The following is a 17,449-nucleotide window of genomic DNA, read 5'->3' as shown; positions in this document are numbered from 1 at the left end:
CCCAGTACACCTGTCCTTGGAGGAGGAGTGCTTTAGCTGGTCAGAGTCACTACTATGAAGGCAAAGGAAAAAGAGATAAAGGTCTGTGAGTGGCCTGGTTTACATTTGAAAAATAGTTACCAATACTTGGTATAGTGTCATAAAAATGCAAAGTTTATTTGCATAGAAACTACAACTTGAAATTAGAATTAGGGAAAACTCAACCAGATATGGTAGTGCATGCCTGTAATGCCAGCACTTGTAGGCTAAAGCAGGAGACTTCTCAAGTTCAAGATCAGCCTGCGCTATATGAGGAGTGACCACCCTTGGCTAATGCATGAGACCCTGTCTTAACAAAACAAAACACAATACAACAACAACAACAACAACAACAACAACAAAACTAATCAGAAAAACCAACCCTATTTTGTCAGGAGGGGAGTAGGGAAAAAATGTATAGCACATTCTTATCCAAATAATTAAAATGAGAAGGATCTAATAAAAAAAAAAAGAAGGAAAACAGGGAAAATTATAATGCACATTATTTAATTCTGTTTAGGTAGTTTTCATATAAATATGTAAAAGCAAGCACTTTATTATGATAGGTGATAGCTGAAACAAATATCTGTGATATGACCCAAACACAGACACACATACGCCTGCCACTTCCACCAAAACAAACAAAAACAAACAAACCCAAAGGCACTTACCTTCATCCCACTGTCTCCTAATGTGGTTTGGAAAAGCCTTTTCTATCTTGTATGTCAGCACATCTCCATGCACAATCCTCAGTTTCCCCGGTGCTGCATCAGAAAGCATCTAGTTTACAAAAGGTCAATAAAATCAGCTCATAAACTTCAGGGCAGCAAAAGCATTTAATCGCTGGAAAAAGCAAACATTAGGTGAACCAACAGGATACTGTGCCCAGCATAACCACTGTGTTTCCACTTATCACAACGAGGGGGAGGTATAGTAGCAGAGACTAGTGTGACAGGTTAGGATTTAAAACATAGCATACCAGTCTAACTTGACAGTCAGAATGACTTGTGTTTCTGCACAGTCATAGTTAACATAACATACTAAGAAACTTTAGAGTGAAATACTGAGAATCAAGAGCAAAGTATATGAAAATGAGTTAAAGTCAACTGAGCCTGCATAGCAAATATACACAGAAGATTCTGCGTGTAAACCAAACTTTTAATGGACTCTGAGTAAATTCAAACTAAGTAGACAGTCCCGTGCTATGCCCAGCGGCACCTGACATTCTGAGACACTCTCTGATCACAGCATCCTGCTTTCCTGAACCGCAGTCACTGTCACTTGAACAGTCCTGCATGCTTCCACACCAGTCACTGCTCAGCTGTTCCTACTTCCAATAGTCTGTTTCCTTTCCTTCTTCAGTCTTTCTTAACACAAAAGACAACAACAAGGACTTGGGACTTAGCTCAGTGATAGAATACTTGTCAGAAATACAGTTCTGTGGATTCCATTCCAGACCCACTAAAACAAATTAAAAACAACAGAATCTTAGTACTCTTAGGCTTTTCCTCCTTACCTCAGTCCCAGCATCATATGTTAAAAGCCAGCCTTAGCTTAAATGAACCCAAGGCTGAGCCAAACTGGGTGTGAAGTCCCCCTGCATCCAATACAAAACTTACTTCTTGATATCCTCGGTCAAGTAAAAACCATGCAGTTGAAGACACCCCCTGTTCCCACTGTCTCCGACTCTTCTACAGGCCTTTGGGACCCAAATCCCCATCCTGGGTCTCCTTGTCCAACCTTAACACATGGGGAGGTGTGTAGTATACAACTGGATGCACCATGTTTTGTTGATACTCATGGTAGACCTGCCCTTCCCTAAACAGAAACGGAGAAGGAGAGGATTCGGGGGTGGGAGCAGAGGTGAAACTGGAGGAGTGGAGGGAGGGAAAACTGCAGCTGGGTTGTAAAATAAATTTATTAAAAACAAACAACTGTGCAGTCCTGAGCTTACCATGCTGAAAACGCAGGACTGACTGACAGTGGGCAGCGTCACTGCTGAGGTAGACCACGTGAAAAAGGTGACCCTATCACACTGCACACTGTCTCAGTTCACTGTTCCAACTCAGTTGCTGAGATTTGAGAAATGGCATAGGGCTTTGTAGGGATGGCCAACGAGTGCATGGGGAATTCTGCCTCTTTGCTCTTCTTCCCTCATGTCCTAAAGCTGAGCACCCCTCCCCCCGCCAACACTTTCCTTCTGTCCATTTCAAGCAACTGCTAGGAAGGTTGAAAAGGGGCCTCATGGAAGCCAGAGGGAGACTCTTTCCCCTCTGCTTTACCCTGTATCAGAGGAGACCTGAGCCAGGCTATAACATGGTTGCCTCTATGTCTGCTCACACTGTGCCATGCCCACAGTTCTTGACAGCACTTGTCACATGCTATGGCAGCCGCACACCTGTAGGTTTCTCTCTCTTTAACAAGTGTGCTGCTTAAGGGAAGATCTGTTTCTTGCCTACTTAAGAGTCCACAACGACGCACTGCACAGCAGGCGTAAACACGCCTTTAATAAACAAAAAAGCACAGCTACTGCACAGCATTCACGAAGCTGAAGCGGCTGTAGATGTGGCTCTCAAAATCCGTGGGGCAGAGGAATCTGCAAAGATTTATGTTAGCAATAAGTGAGGCAAGATTATACAACAGTGTGAAGTGCAGAGGTGGAATGCCTGTTTTAGTAAAAGAGGGCACTTTAAATTTAGGATAGTTAATTTGACGTGATTATTTATCAAAAATAATTGCATACCTCTGACATTAATATACTTAGAGATTATTTTAAGCCATCATGGTTTGATAAAATTTAGCTCATCAGTTTCAGATAATATGTTGTAGAAAACAGTTATTTCAAGACACTAAAAACAGAGAGTTGTTATGGGATATTTGATAACTGTATAAACATAGTAAATTTAATGCTAACATTTACCAATAATAGAGAAGGCTAAGTTTTTTCTGCAATTATGCTTCACATAATTAAAACAAAACAAATTAGCATATCAAAAAACAAAGGCAGAACTGAAAGCTTGTTACACAACGTCAATATATAAAAAGTAATTAAGTAACTAGTAATTACAACTAAGGCAAAACAATGTAAACCTGCCTCTCTGGTATTAATTAATGCTCTTACAACTGTGTTTGAAATGTTATTTTTCCACACTCTCACATACACAGCTACACACTAAGAGCCGACAGCAATCTACTTTCCTACTACAAAGCTGCATTTCTAGTCTACTTCTTCTGGACCCCCTTCAGGTTTAATGCCCAGACAACACACCCCAAATCTGTCTGTTTCCTCCTTGACAAGTGTGCAGCTTCAGTTTTGCTCGTCCAACTCCTCATGGCAGAGGGAATGAGCTCAAGTATGGGGTGTCTGTGGGGGTGATAAACCACCTGAACTGCCATTATGATTATAGAAAACATCCTCTTAAACACCTAAAATGATACTCAGCAAGAGCACACAGATTCCCTACCCCATTAGAGAAAATGGAAAAATATTCTCATCAGGTCATGCTATTGTGGGGTGGGAGAAATCACTCTTATGCTTCTAGAACATCCAGAGCATACACCCCAAAACCTGGAAATGGGTTCAGAGCACAACCCACTGCTAACAGGTGGGCATCTGCACAGCCACTCACAAGCTAGTCTATTATTTTAATGTTGGTTTTTAATATATTATTCCAAAACGCAATGTGAAATGACTCTGGGTAAAGGATGTTCACTAAGGCTTAAGAGTAGAAAATCACATAAAAAGGAGGAGAACACATGTGAAAATGACTGCCACGAACACTATCAGAAGAACCGCGAGCTCCTGGCTTGCACAATGGCATACACAATTCTTACCCTGTGTTAGAAGTAATTATACCAAGTCCCCAAGAGAGAAAATGGTTCTTTCCATGTAGATTTTGTAAAAGGTACAAGGAACAATGAAATGGCTGTGCCTTTATAAAGGTCAGATAACACAAGCAGAAGCAGTTTTCCCTCTAATAGCCAGAGCTGTGTGAAAGCATTCTGCAGGGGGTGGAACCGTGCTTGACCTAGCTGCCTTTTTGGCAACTTAATTTGATGAGAAAAGAACTCATGCAATTCTTGGAACTTAGGCAAAAAAAATTATATCAAATAGCTATTTGGTACGTTTCCTGCCACCTTCTCACAGTGAGGGTCTTAGAGCAGCCGACACTGTATGAGCATGATTACCTTCTTCCTAACTTGTCATATAATAGAGCCCAAATACTGCTGAAACAAACACTAGCAGAAGGGGTAGGCAGAACTTTATAAAGCAAACACTAGAATGATGTGGGATTCCCCTCTGTATGCTGTGAATGTGTTTTGTTACCAATGGTTCATAAAGAAGCTGCTTTGGGCCTATGGCAGTGCAGGAGAAAAAGCAAGGCGGACATTCTAAGCAAAGCTAAAGGTAAAAAGAAGGCAGAGTCAAGGAGACTCATGTAACTCCCTAGGGAGACAGATGCCGGATTCTTACCAGTAAGTCACAGCCTCTTGTCAATACATACATTAGTAGAAATGGGTTAATTCAGGATGTAAAAGCTAGCTAGAAATATGCCTGTATCATTGGCCGAACAGTATTGCAATTAATATAGTTTCTGTGTGATTATTTTGGGTTTGGGCAGTCGGAAAATGAATGAGCAACCTCCTACTACACTAGAAGAATCATATAATATAGTAGATGATAAATAGAGAGTTAGAAAGTTAAAAAAATATATTGTTGTGAAGAATGTCAAAATAGATGAAGTCCACTATTATAAAGCAACTTAAGTGGATGCTACAATACCTGCTTTTTAAAGGAGAATATGGCTCCAAAGTTGGCACTTGCTTCTCAAGCAGGGCAGAAGAAACGGTAGTAGAAGCTTGTTTGCCCAGCCCCATCACGGACTCAAGGATATGTGCGACTAGGTAGATTTCCTTGGCAGTGTGGAACCTTCATGTGTCAGCAGGTGTGGAAGGGAAAGGCAAAGCTGGAGAAGTTTCAGCAGTAAACTGGGGGTCAAGGGCTAGCACAGCTCGCGTCTGCACGCCAGCGTCTGTCATTTCTCAAACCCAGGAGCTTTCTGCCATGCCTATCACAAAAAGCCCGAGACAAGACTAAAATAGTCAATGATTTCCTTTGTGGCTCTAAAATTCCAGTAAGTAAGCACAGAACAAATCAATTGAGAAGAACCCTTGAGCTTCCTACCCTAAAATGGGTTATGAGACACCAGACATATTCTCCTTCCCTAAACCCTAAGTGAAATATTCATACAAAAAGAGTTTTCAGGCTTTTGTGTGTACTTTACATATTAAACACTAAGACTGTGCTTATACCATAAAATCAATTTGAATAAATTTGCTATGATGTGCTATACAAGTATAATTTCTGAACACAATGAAATGAGAATAATAGAAATCTATATGGAAAAATGCAAATTAAATGACGGATTTCTAAATAGTCCACAAGTCAAATGCAAATCAAAAGAAACAGAGGTTAAAAGGAAATTTTGAATTTCTTTTTAAATGTTTAACTTTAGTTATCTCAAAAGCGGCTGTGAAACAAAGCACTCATCGGTCAAATCTTCATAAACATCAGCTATTATAGTTGTTAATGGGTGACACAAACAGGAATGAGACAAATTACTTCTAATGGAATTAAAGAAAAAACATGACACTTCAAAATCTGTGGCTTTCCGACAAAGCAGAAATTTATGGTATTAATCTTTAGGACAACAGAGAAAGCTTCGGGCCAGTGACTCGGCCACCACCTTCAATAGCCATAGAGAAAGCAGAACAAATAAACCCACAGTAAACAGACAGATTTCAGAGCTGATGTCAACAGTGAAAACAGTCAAAGAAATTAAAGCTGTATTTTAGTAATCAATAAAGTCAACTAATCTATAATCAGATCAATCAGAAAATAAAGGTATACATAAATGACCTGTATCATAAAAAGGAGAGGTGGCATTACTAAAGACTGGTTGGGCTAACATTAAAAAAAATTACAGCTCACCATATTAACAGACTCAAAAAGAAAAACATTTCAATAAAACTAGGAAAAGGATTTTTTTTGCAAATTCAATATTCATTGATTATAAAAAAGAAAACAGCATCCCTTAGCAAACTAGGAGCAGAAGAGACCTCCCTCTGCTGGAGGTGACCTGAAAAATCCCCATAATCACAGCAGTACTGAATGTTCTCCAGAGTCACAGTAAGGCAAGGGTGTGCACTCTGACCCCTGTTCAATGCTGTCCTGGGGTTACTAGTCAGTGACAGACAAAAAGAACCACACGCAAAGGGATTGCCTAGAGTGGAGGAGGCAGAGCTGTTTTTATTTAATGACATGGTAATATAGACATAAAATAATAAGAGATCTACAAAGCAGCCACTGATAAATGAGTTTAGTAAAGTTTCAGGATACAAAGTCAGCATTCAAGAAATCAATGGCAATAGCCCACTGGAAAGTAAAATGAAAACTAGAATCACACACAAGAGCATTGGAAGGCACGCAATTCTCAAGGGTAAATCTGGTGTGTGCAAAATTTGCACACAAAGAAGTATAAAAACAGTGTCAAGGGAAAACATAAGTTTATATACAATATTCATAGGTCAGAAGATTTTTTATAATTACTGAATTCCCACCTAAATTTTTAGTTTCAACCTAATCTCAATCAAAAGACAGCGCACATAACCAGTGGAATGAACTGGACTCCGATATCAGCATCAAGAGGACAATTCTACAGACAGCTACAAATGAGAGAGAGAGAGAGAGAAAGACAGAGAGACAGAGACAGAGAGACAGAGAGACAGAGAGGAGGGAGGAGAGAGAGAGGAGAGAGAGAGAGAGAGAGAGAGAGAGAGAGAGAGAGAGAGAGAGAGAGAGAGAGAGAGAGAGGAGGGAGGAGAGAGGAGAGAGAAAAGAGCAATAGAATCTGAATCTCTGAGCTTTTACCTTGCCCCAACACACAAAAACCGAGTCAATTAACAAAGATCTAAAGTTAAAAGCTAAAACAATTAAAAAACAAATACAGGAAAACTTTGTTTGTTTATAGCCCTGCCTGTCCTGGAACTCACTCTGTAGACCAGGCTGACCTTGAACTCCAAGATCTGCCTGCCTCTGCCTGGCACATTTATCTACTTATTTATTTTAAATTCTTAGTAATTGTTTTTCACAAATATTCTAAAAATATGACACAAAATTGTATTTAAAGGAAAAAGCTGACAAATTTTGTACTTAGTAAAAGTGATATTTCTCTTCAAGTGACACTGTCAAGAAAATGGAAAAAGAAACCATAGCTGAGAAAATATCAGCACAGCATGTGCCGGATCCATATAAACAGCGCTCAAGATTTAACCAGGCAAATGGACCGCCACTAAAAAGAGCAAAAACCCCTAAATAAGTCCTCAAATAAGCACAGGTGACAAGGAGGTGATGCACATGCGGTCATCAGTCCTCAGGGAGACGCTAGCAGACCTACAAGTCAGAAGGGTTCAAACAAAGACAAAACACCAAACGCTCACTGCACCAGGGTGTGCAAGCACACACAACAACCGCCACTCTGCTGCATCTGGTCGGAGTGGGAAATGGGATAGCTACCTTAACAGTCTGGTATTTTGCAACATAAAATGGCATAGGCAGAACATCAGACCATATACCCCTCAGTCTTCACTGGAGAATGGTGAAAGCATGCACTTACAAAACAGCTGCATGCGAATATTCAAATGGCTTGCTGTGCAGTTGCTAACAAAGTTCATCAAAAGGTGAGTATCTACAAAATTGGCATATTCGCACAGTGGACTGTTTATACGGCATCAAACACAGAAAGCTACTGATAAATACCTCAGTATGTGTGAAAATAATTATTCTGAAAAAAAGCAAAAATATACACAGCATTAACTACAAAGTATATACAAAATTATTAGTTATATATAACTCTAAAAAAGAGAAAAATCTTGCTCCTGATCAGCTATCCAGGGATAAGCAAAGGGAGGAAGAAGCAATCCATTACAAGGAACAAGTCCTTCTCATGACCATGTTTATCATCTTTAGGTGAAGACAAGGCTATAGCAGGTCAGTAATTAGAGTATTTCCACAAGTATGGTTTATGAAGCCTCAATAAAATTGCAATAAACCTGTAAAACAAAGTATTTACTGGTCAATGCTTCTGAAATATTAGCTATCATTGTAATTACTAATGTATGAAACAAAAAAAATTTAAGAAGAATCTGGACTCCTCTCTCAAAGAGAGGCATGTTTCTGACCTTCAAGCTCCCTGACATATAAAATCTCCTTACTCCCCTTCAAAGAGAGTCCTTAGTCACAAAAACAGAAGAAAAGCAAACGACTGTAGTGAGAACCGTACAGCGTGAGTGGCACACATTACCAGAGAGCAGTCTGCTCTCAGCAGCCGCCTGGATCAATTCTCAATCACCAGAGATGCCCAAGACATGGAGCTAATAAAGACTCACTGAAAGCATGCATGGTGGCGCACACCTTTGAATCCAGCACAGGCAGGCAGGTCTTTGAGTTCCATGCCAACCTGGCCTACAAAGTTCCAAGCCAACCTGAACTACACAGAACAATCCTGTCTTGGAAAACAAAAAGCAAAACATAAAGATTTAGTGAATAATTCCAAGTGTCAGGCATCCACTAAACACTATAAACAATTCTACAAGGAAAATGAGGCAAAATGCCATTTTCCACCTATTGACACACACCTCGTCACAGAGTCTAAGCTAATCCTGGCAGCCAGAAGTGAACAGGAGTGTCCCTTGACACAAAATCACCTATGCGGCTTCCACATATGGAACGGGTTTACGTACTTTTCCAATACTTAGAAGGGACGTTACAGGCATCACTTGGTGCCCTTCTCCCCTACAGCTGTCTCATGATTATGTTCTAACAACTGTATCAAGCTACAAATGGCAGACTTTCATCCAGAGATATTTTATAAATTATTACACTTTCTTTAAAAAATAATTCTATTAGCTTAGAAATCACTAAAATGGAATCCTTAAGATATATCACCCTATTTCTGCTTTTACTCAATTTTATGATTAATTTAGGACATCTAATAGAGCACAGCTTTACATATTGAAACATTCTTTACAGGAAAAAGAAGCCTAGTTGATAATTTAGTACCTATCATTTCTTTTTAAGGCAAGTTCCTTTCTACAAAGAAGACACTAAGAATTCATTTTGCTGCTTGTGAAACAGGTAAGAAATCAAATGTACATTTCCTGTGATTTATCTTGAATTAGCTTTGATATTAAAAAGTTTAAAACCTCTTAATAATCAATGTTACTATTTGCTTTTACTATCCAATGACATTTAGTCAGCTGCTATAACATATACACACAGTCACAGATGATTTTATTTCCCACACGAGGCACTGCTTTGCGGCACTGTCATATGCGGTAGAGATACAGAGGAATAAAGACTCAGATCTTTATCCTTGTGCCACTTACATTCTAAAGGGGCAAGACCATCAACAAACAAACAAGAGCAATACAGACGCAGTGTGGCCAGTTGTTGAAAAATCTAACAAAACACGGTAAAGAGTTAGGAGACAGGGACTCCAGGGCGGGGTTGGAGGAGGAGAAGGTGGTGGCTGCCCCTTTAATATTGGTCTTCACACATCTTTAATGAACAGAGGAGAATGTATAAATAAATTAACGTGGAATTAACACAGATTTTATTCATCTGACTAATGGGGAAGATGCATCACAGACGTGAAATATGAAAGTGAAGTTAATGCCCTCTGTGTCCGCTAAGGACTAAAAGAATAAACACAATGGCAGTTGTCAGTTTCTTTTTGTCCAGATGATCCCACCAAAATCAGTACTCCTGCTTCCTCTGGGAAAGGGGACGTGGTTCTCAAAGCAAACAAAACAAAACCCCGCACCACTAAGTTTCACATATGGTCCAGAACACTTAGCATGTATCACTCTCAGAATTAAGTCAGCAATCTGAAATGAATTCTGACAGGCAAAACTAGATACAAGTCAGTATCAGGCAATTGTCTCACACATGAAAACCAGACAAAGCCAGATGAGAAATGAAAAATGAATAAACTAGTTTTCTAAAGAAGTGGCCACAAAATGCTGTGAAATAATCCTTCTGCACACTGTAAATATGTATTGTTTTCGGTGTTAATAAAAAGCTGATTGGCTGATGCTTAGGCAAGGTTTCCAGGGCAGAGAGAATGCTGGAAGGAGGGTGGAGCCAGAGGAGTTGCCATCCAGACATGGAAAAGAAACAGGAGGTGCAAGATGAAAGAGAGTAAGGCCCATGTGGCAGGATATAGATTAATATAAATGGGTTAATTTAAGTTGTAAGAGTTAGCTAGTAACAAGTCTGAGCGTTTATAATTAATAAGCTTCTGTGTGGTAATTTGGGAATGACTGCTGAGACACTCTGCCTACAACAAAATCCTAGATTTTATCATTGTTTTGCTTGTCTGGTTTTGTTTTGCTTTTGAGACAAAGTTTCTCTGTGTATTTCTGTCTTGGAACTTGATCTGTAGACCAGGTTGGTCTTGAACTCAAGAGATCACCTGGGATTAAAGGTGTGCAGCACCATTGCCTGACTAAAATTCTAGATTTTATTTTATTGGGGGTTTCTCAAGACAAAGTTCTCTGTGTAGCTTTGGAGCCTGTCCTGGCACTCACTCTGTAAACCAGACTGGCCTCAAACTCACAGAGATCTGCCTGCCTCTGCCTCCTGAGTGCTAGGATTAAAGGCATGTGCCAACACGCCTAGCTAAAATCCTAGATTTTAACAAAATTTCTCAAACTATTGTAACATATACAGATAAGTATTTGAGCATACTATTTTTAAACCAATTTTTTTCTTTTTTTAAAGTAGAAGAACAGTGGGTAATTTTATTGTTCTGTTAAAGTCACGTAATAAATTGCTACTCAAATGGGTCTAAAGCTCAGGGCTCTTTTAAAGTTTGAGAATTACATAGGAATCAAAGGCCTGCCAGTCATCAAGAGCCTCTCTTTTGAGGAATTTCTTTACAGGATTCCCGATATGATCTGTCCCACTGTTTGCAAATGCTTTAAAAACTCCACATCCTTCTTATTTCAAACCCTTTGTAGGAGGGAGGCCACTAGTTAATTCCCAGCTGCTTAGCCCTGGGAATTAAACACAGAAACCATGTTAATTAAATCACTGCTTGGCCCATTAGCTCTAGATTCTTATTGGCTAACTTTTTTTTTTTTTTTTTTTTTTTGGTTTTTCGAGACAGGGTTTCCCTGTAGTTTCTAGAGCCTGTCCTGGAACTAGCTCTTGTAGACCAGGCTGGCCTCGAACTCACAGAGATCCGCCTGCCTCTGCCTCCCGAGTGCTGGGATTAAGGGCGTGCGCCACCACCACCCGGCTAACTTTTTTTTTTTGTTTTTTGTTTTTTCAAGACATGGTTTACTCTGTAGCTTTGGAGATAACTCTTACATTATTAATTTAACCTATCTCCATTAATCTGTGTATCACCACATGGCTGTGGCTAACTGGGTAAAGGTCCCAGCGTCTGTCTCTGGCGGTAGCTCCATGGCTTCTCTCTGACTCCCTTTCTCCCAGCATTCCCTTTAGTTTTCCCTGCCTAGTTCTGTTCTTCCCTGCCACAGGCTCAAAGCAGCTCTTTATTCATTAACCAATGATGGAGGAGTGTCTATGTGTTACTTTCATTGTTAATAAAGATACTGCCTTGGCCCTTTAAGAGAACAGAAAATTAGGCGGAGTAGACCGAACAGAATGCTGGGTAGCAGGCAGTGGGGAGAGGCTTCAGGCAGTCGCGATATGCATTCGCCATGATTCTCCTCTCTGAGATGGACGCAGGTTAAGATCTCTCCTGGTAAGCCACACCTCGTGGTGCTGCACGGATTACTAAATATGGGTTAAAGGAAGATGTGAGAATTAACCAATAAGAGGCTACAGATAATGGGCCAGGCAGTGTTTAAAAGAATACAGTTTCCGTGTAATTATTTTGGGTAAAGCTAGCCGGGTGGCGGGACACAGCCCGCCGCTTCTTTCTACAAACCAATAAAAGCAACACATAGACAAAAGGACCTCCCACACCAACCCTCAAGCCTGTCTCCTTTAATTTCCACTTACTTGTCTTATTCTTTTCCTACAATAACCAAGATAGGTCTATTCTCCACTGCCAGCCTGTGATGGGCAAACTGAAGACACTCACTCTGGGTTCTCACAATTCAGGTGAAAAATCCCCAGACCTTCATTTATTTCCCCGTAAGAGCACCCGCGTCTCTGCAAGTTTCCCTCAAACCTCATCTACGGTTCTAAGTCGTGCAACTTCTTTCTTTATGCATAAAAATTCTCTTGTAGAACGCTTGAACTCAACAACTAATTACTCTTGATGAGGCCCTAGCATGTATCTTGTTCATCTTTTATGTGTGAAAATACTTTTTGGAACCTAAAGTTCTCCAAAGTAAAGGCAATTGGTCATTATTGACAATTATTTGAACTGGGCCATAATATGCACAGCTTAGAAATAAACAAAATCATAGAGATGATTAGTTTATTTAGCATCTACGTGTAAAGTGCTTTTATTCAAACTATAACCAACAGACCATGTGGTATTCCTGTATATCACACAGTTTTCTAGACTTCTCTAGAAGGCAGAACTCTAACTTCTGGGCTAGGACCTGGAGAACTGTAGCTTATGAACTGCCTGCAGAGGCCTCGGTCAACTCGGGGACTTTAGATCACGGCCTAAGATTTCATTCAGTTTCTGCTTGCTAAAAGACACTTTAAGTCATCTCACCTGTAATCCTGGAATAAATCGAGTGTCCTTTTCAACCACCAGAAGTTCAGCAATATTGGCGTTGAGAATGGATCTTGTGATTCCCCCAGGCCCGGGGCCCACTTCATAAACATAAACATCTTCTAGATTGCCAGCTTTCCTTACGATTTTGTCTAAAAAGAAAGAGTTCACTTTATTATCATGGCAAATTTCCTAAGAATATCCAACAGTTACTATTAATTATTTAGCTCTCACTCCGAACCAACACATAACAGTCATTAATATTCTACATTACTGTACTGCACCAGTTCCTTAAACCAACAGGATTATTCTGACAATACTGCATTTTCTTTCTCCACCCGACCAATCAGTTCCTAAGACTGGCTAGATGACCAGGCGGCACTTCACTATAGCCCTGCGACATCAAATATCTGATTATTTTCACATTCATCCTCCTATCGTCACAGGTAAAAATCCAAAAGGAGGATGCAGATGTCCCTGTTTTCCCCCAGAGTTATTTAGAGGTCAGGATGACAGTCAGAACCAATGCTGACTAGACTCTGAAATTTGAATTCTTGATTGTTTCCGGAAAAAGGTTTGAATTTACAACCTGAAATTTTAGGGTCTGCAAACACACATGTTGAGAAGGAACTAATAGAAGCTAAGACATCACAAGGGTAGATGAACGGTTCACTGCAACTCATCACTCTGCAAAACACAACGGAGTGCCCTGGACACTGGGAATTTTACCACTGAAAATACGCCAGCACTTCTTGGCACTGCATACGGACACTGCACAGCTCCAGTTGATGGATACTGATGATCAATTTAGGTAAACTTAAAGGCAAAATGTTGCTTACCCATTCCCAAATAGATCGAGAGGGAATCAGCACCCCCAACCGGCTCTGCTTTGGGCGACATATGCATATTCTCTTACAATTCTATTATCATTTATCTGAACTACATAACAAACATCAAGAAGAAAAGCAAATGGCAGAGAGGAGTTCCGCACCAGGTGTGGCTTCCAAAACCAATCCTTGTTTTTTTTTTTTTTTTTTTTTTTTTTTTTTTTTTTTTTTTTTACAGATTACCAATTGGTCTCTGAGAGGGATCGAGAATAATTTATTCAGCGGGAGAACTACGAACTTCATATTCTCAGTTTTAAAAACGGAAGGTGGGGTGGTGGTTTCACTCCTAAGCCCCACAGGAACACTTAAATACACCCAGATGCCAAAGATGCAGCATCAAATCCCTAAGTCTGAGTTTCAATCTTGCTCCACCCGCGCTCACCAGGACAAGTACCTTTATCTCCTTTCACTTTGGTTCCCACAAAAAAGAGTGGATAAAGGGACCTGAGAACCTGGAACTTACTCCGCGGGAGGGACGCGAGAGAACGCAAACGACAAATTAAATGGCTGGGGAGTATTCTATTTGACAGAGCGCTTGGGCTCCGTATGGAGCAGCCATTAACTGAATGAGCACGGCGGCACGTGCTTATGATTTCAGCATTTGGGAGGTGAGGGCAAGAGGATCAGAAGGTCAATGTCACCTGCTGCAGCCTGAGACACAGGAGACGGTCTTTTAAAAAAAAAAAAAAAAAACCCAAACCAAGCTGTATTTCAGCAGAGAATGGTGCTTTCTATTTACTATTTGCTCATGGCTGGGAGAGGATAGTATTAGCTATCACTGGAACCAAAGAATCTAACAGAGGGTGATCTTAGGTTCCTGTAGGCCTTTCTTATCAAATAAAGGCTGAGAAAATTTAAGTGGGCTAACAGTTTTGCCCACATCAATTTAATATTGCTATAGGCAGAGTAAAGGTTCCAAGTTCAAGAAACAAACTACTCATGCTTTGTGGTCCATGCATCATGTAATCAAAATTGATTTTTTTTGGGGGGGTGTCCCTTTTAAACGTAGGGAGGAGCGTAAAATCTTAGTATTCCAACTATCAATTAGTGCCATTATTTGCAACCACATTCTCACGATCACATCTTGCAGAAAGCATCACTAACATATGGAGGTAGGGAAATTAACAAGCACCTGTGAAAACTCAGAAAAACTTGGGTGTCAGACTGGTGACCTTCACCCTATATAAATTTCACCGCATAAAAGTGACTTTTAAGAGGCATGAAGATGTCAATTTACTAAACTGCAAACTCTAAGGCTGTTGCAGTATCATAGTCCAGCATTGGCACAAGGTAGCTGTTTGCACTGTTTGCTTAGTATGCATTTACAGAGCGAACACCCATTCCCTAGAGGGAGTCTTAGACTCAAGAAGTGAACATTTATCCTATTCACTATTTCGGATTACGGTTTTGAAATAGGGTCTCTGTCTCTAACCGGCGGCAATCCTCCTGCCTCTGTTCCGTAAGTGCTGAGATTACCTGGCGCAATTTACCGCGCCAGGCTAATGACGGACAGATTGGGAACAGGGTAAAGAGGAAAACTGCACTAATTAAAATCCCGCTCAGTATAAAGAGCGCGGGAAGCAACTCCGACAGGTAGAGCCGTCCGCCGCGGGGCGTCGCCTCGGCCCGAGGCTTCGTCCTGCTCCCGGGCTCCAGGAGCAGCGAGCTCCGAGCGGTCGGAGGAGCGCTTGACTGACAGCCGCCCGTCCAGCCCGGCTCCATCACCCGCCCGCGCCCCTCGGGAACCCCCGGGCGAACAGACGACTCCGCCACCTGTCAGCCTCAAGTCCAGGAGGAAATTCTGGGAGAGCTGCTTCACCGCTCGCAGTCCGAACAACTTAATGATCTCCCGAATGGTGGGCAACGGGGGAAGGCGGAAAGAGCTGAGCTTCCCCGCAGAAGCCATGAGGCCGACACGCTCAGGCCAGGCCCCGCGCCGCGGCTTGAAGGTTCACCCCGGGGGGGAAGGCGGGGCCTGGAGACGATGGCCCGCCTCCGAGGCCATCTTATTGGTTGGAGAAACCTACCGGAAATGACGACTACTGACAGGAAGTCTGTCAGTACCGGGAGTCTACGATCGAGTCCGGCAGAGAGCGGTGCAGGCTGGGTGCAGAGAGGGGCGGAGTCTGGGAGGGTGGGCGTGTCTGATGGGCGTGGTGTGTTGTAGCCCCGCCTCTGGGAGGCTCCGTAGGCCTTTCAAGAGCTGGACTTTTGTTTAGTAGCGGGAAAGATGGTGTATTGTTTCCTGTTGGCAATTTTTTTCCCCCGCCATAGGCTAGGTATTTTTATTTCCTCGCTCCTCTTCTCTCAGCCTCAGTGTTTTCTTCTATTAAGTAGCTCAAAATTGTGAGCGCCTCACGAGTGCGGCCACCCTGTGTATGAAGCATGGCAAGGCGTGAGGTCAGCTTGCTGTTGCTGTCTGCTGCGGCCAGTTACCATGGCAACGATTTGTCATCTGAAGAAGTTTCACACGGGACCTGATTTCATCTGGGTTTGTGGGGAGCGTTAGTCACTAGAATTCCGATTCTTCTGACCCACCAAGCTGAGGAGAGACCTCACCTTTTAAAAAAATTAGTGTGTATTAATTTTACAAAGTTATGGGCTTGTTTGTAACTTTCCCCACATATGCACATAACATACCGTGATCATATTTACTTCCTCTATAACAATCAGTTTTCCCCCTCTCCATTGTCTTGTTCACTCATAGTAGTTCTTTTACTTCCAACTCTTTCCCCCCTCCTATATGTAGTAGGAAAAAATATCTTGCATTATTCTTGTCTGAGTTTGGCTTATTTTCCCTAAGATGTTAACTTACATCCAGCCATAGCATGCCTCAGAACTTAGAGAACTATAGACTCTTTGAATAGGTAAGCCAGCTGAAAACCGAATTTAGGAATTAGACTTTTGAACAAACAGCTGAATGTCCACCAGATAAAAGCACCCCAGCTTTAATCAATAGCAGGAGACCAACTGACGCAAGTAAAGCAAAACACCTGGCTATAATCAACTACATTGTCTCTAGATCACTTTCTTTTTCTGTCATAAACAATGCCTGACATTTTCTGGTCAGGGTTCTTTGAAAGAATTTCAAGGGCTGTCTAGTTGTACAATCGTGAATAAAAACCACTTTGGATCTTTAAGTATGCCATAATTCTGTCTCTTGACTTAAGAACTTTCAACTTTGCAAAGTGTTTTGATATTATTTGTTAGTACTGTTTTATATTCCTTTAAAAAATTTCTCAGTAGTAGTTTTGTGAAACAGGACACATATTGCTAACTTCAGTTTGAGGCAGGTTTGAGAAAGCCTGGTGAGGCCATGTAAATTTACAAAGCTAGAAGATTACGGATTCCAGGTATAGTTGACATGTACGGTGGCTGCCGTTTTTAAGCAATGCCCGCACAGTCAGCTTCAGGACCACTCTGTGTTTAGCCTTTGGAGAGTTTCTAAGGCTCTTTCGTGCCCCAAGCTTTGCAGTATTTGGAAAATGAACCACAAAGGGATGGCATATAAAAAACCTCAACTCAAGAAAAGTGTCTGGCTTCCCAACAGAATGCTTTAGAATCATTCTCCCAATTGTTATAATACCCCAAGTGGATAGATTTTATTATGACTTAGGTTAAAGGTGAGACAGAATTGCTCAGCAGCTTCTCCACACTTCCAAGTGGAAATGGAAGGCTTTCTCATTCGGTGGGAAAGGCAATGGAGAAAGATCATTTGGTGCTTACATCCAAGTACAGAGAGAAGACAAATTAGACTTCTGTCCTCTCTGACATCTGGGG

At 41.2% G+C, this 17,449-nt stretch overlaps 1 protein-coding gene across 1 annotated transcript in view; it reads right to left on the bottom strand.

Annotated features, from left to right (window-relative positions):
* Window positions 1–15,634, bottom strand: part of Tfb1m (transcription factor B1, mitochondrial) — a 38,743-nt gene extending 23,109 nt beyond the window's left edge. Inside the window, exons 1-3 of the mRNA XM_038338857.1 lie at window positions 15,443–15,634; window positions 12,783–12,934; window positions 690–798 (exon numbers count right to left, since the gene is read on the bottom strand). Coding sequence (XP_038194785.1) covers window positions 690–798; window positions 12,783–12,934; window positions 15,443–15,575 — 394 coding nt within the window. The 5' untranslated portion in view covers window positions 15,576–15,634. The remainder of the gene's footprint in view (window positions 1–689; window positions 799–12,782; window positions 12,935–15,442) is intronic.
* Window positions 15,635–17,449: the final 1,815 nt, after the last annotated feature.

Source organism: Arvicola amphibius, chromosome 8 (assembly GCF_903992535.2).
Source record: "Arvicola amphibius chromosome 8, mArvAmp1.2, whole genome shotgun sequence".
Taxonomy (NCBI): domain Eukaryota; kingdom Metazoa; phylum Chordata; class Mammalia; order Rodentia; family Cricetidae; genus Arvicola; species Arvicola amphibius.
The sequence above is the reverse complement of the archived record's forward strand: the minus strand, read 5'-3'. Positions and strand labels throughout refer to the sequence as shown.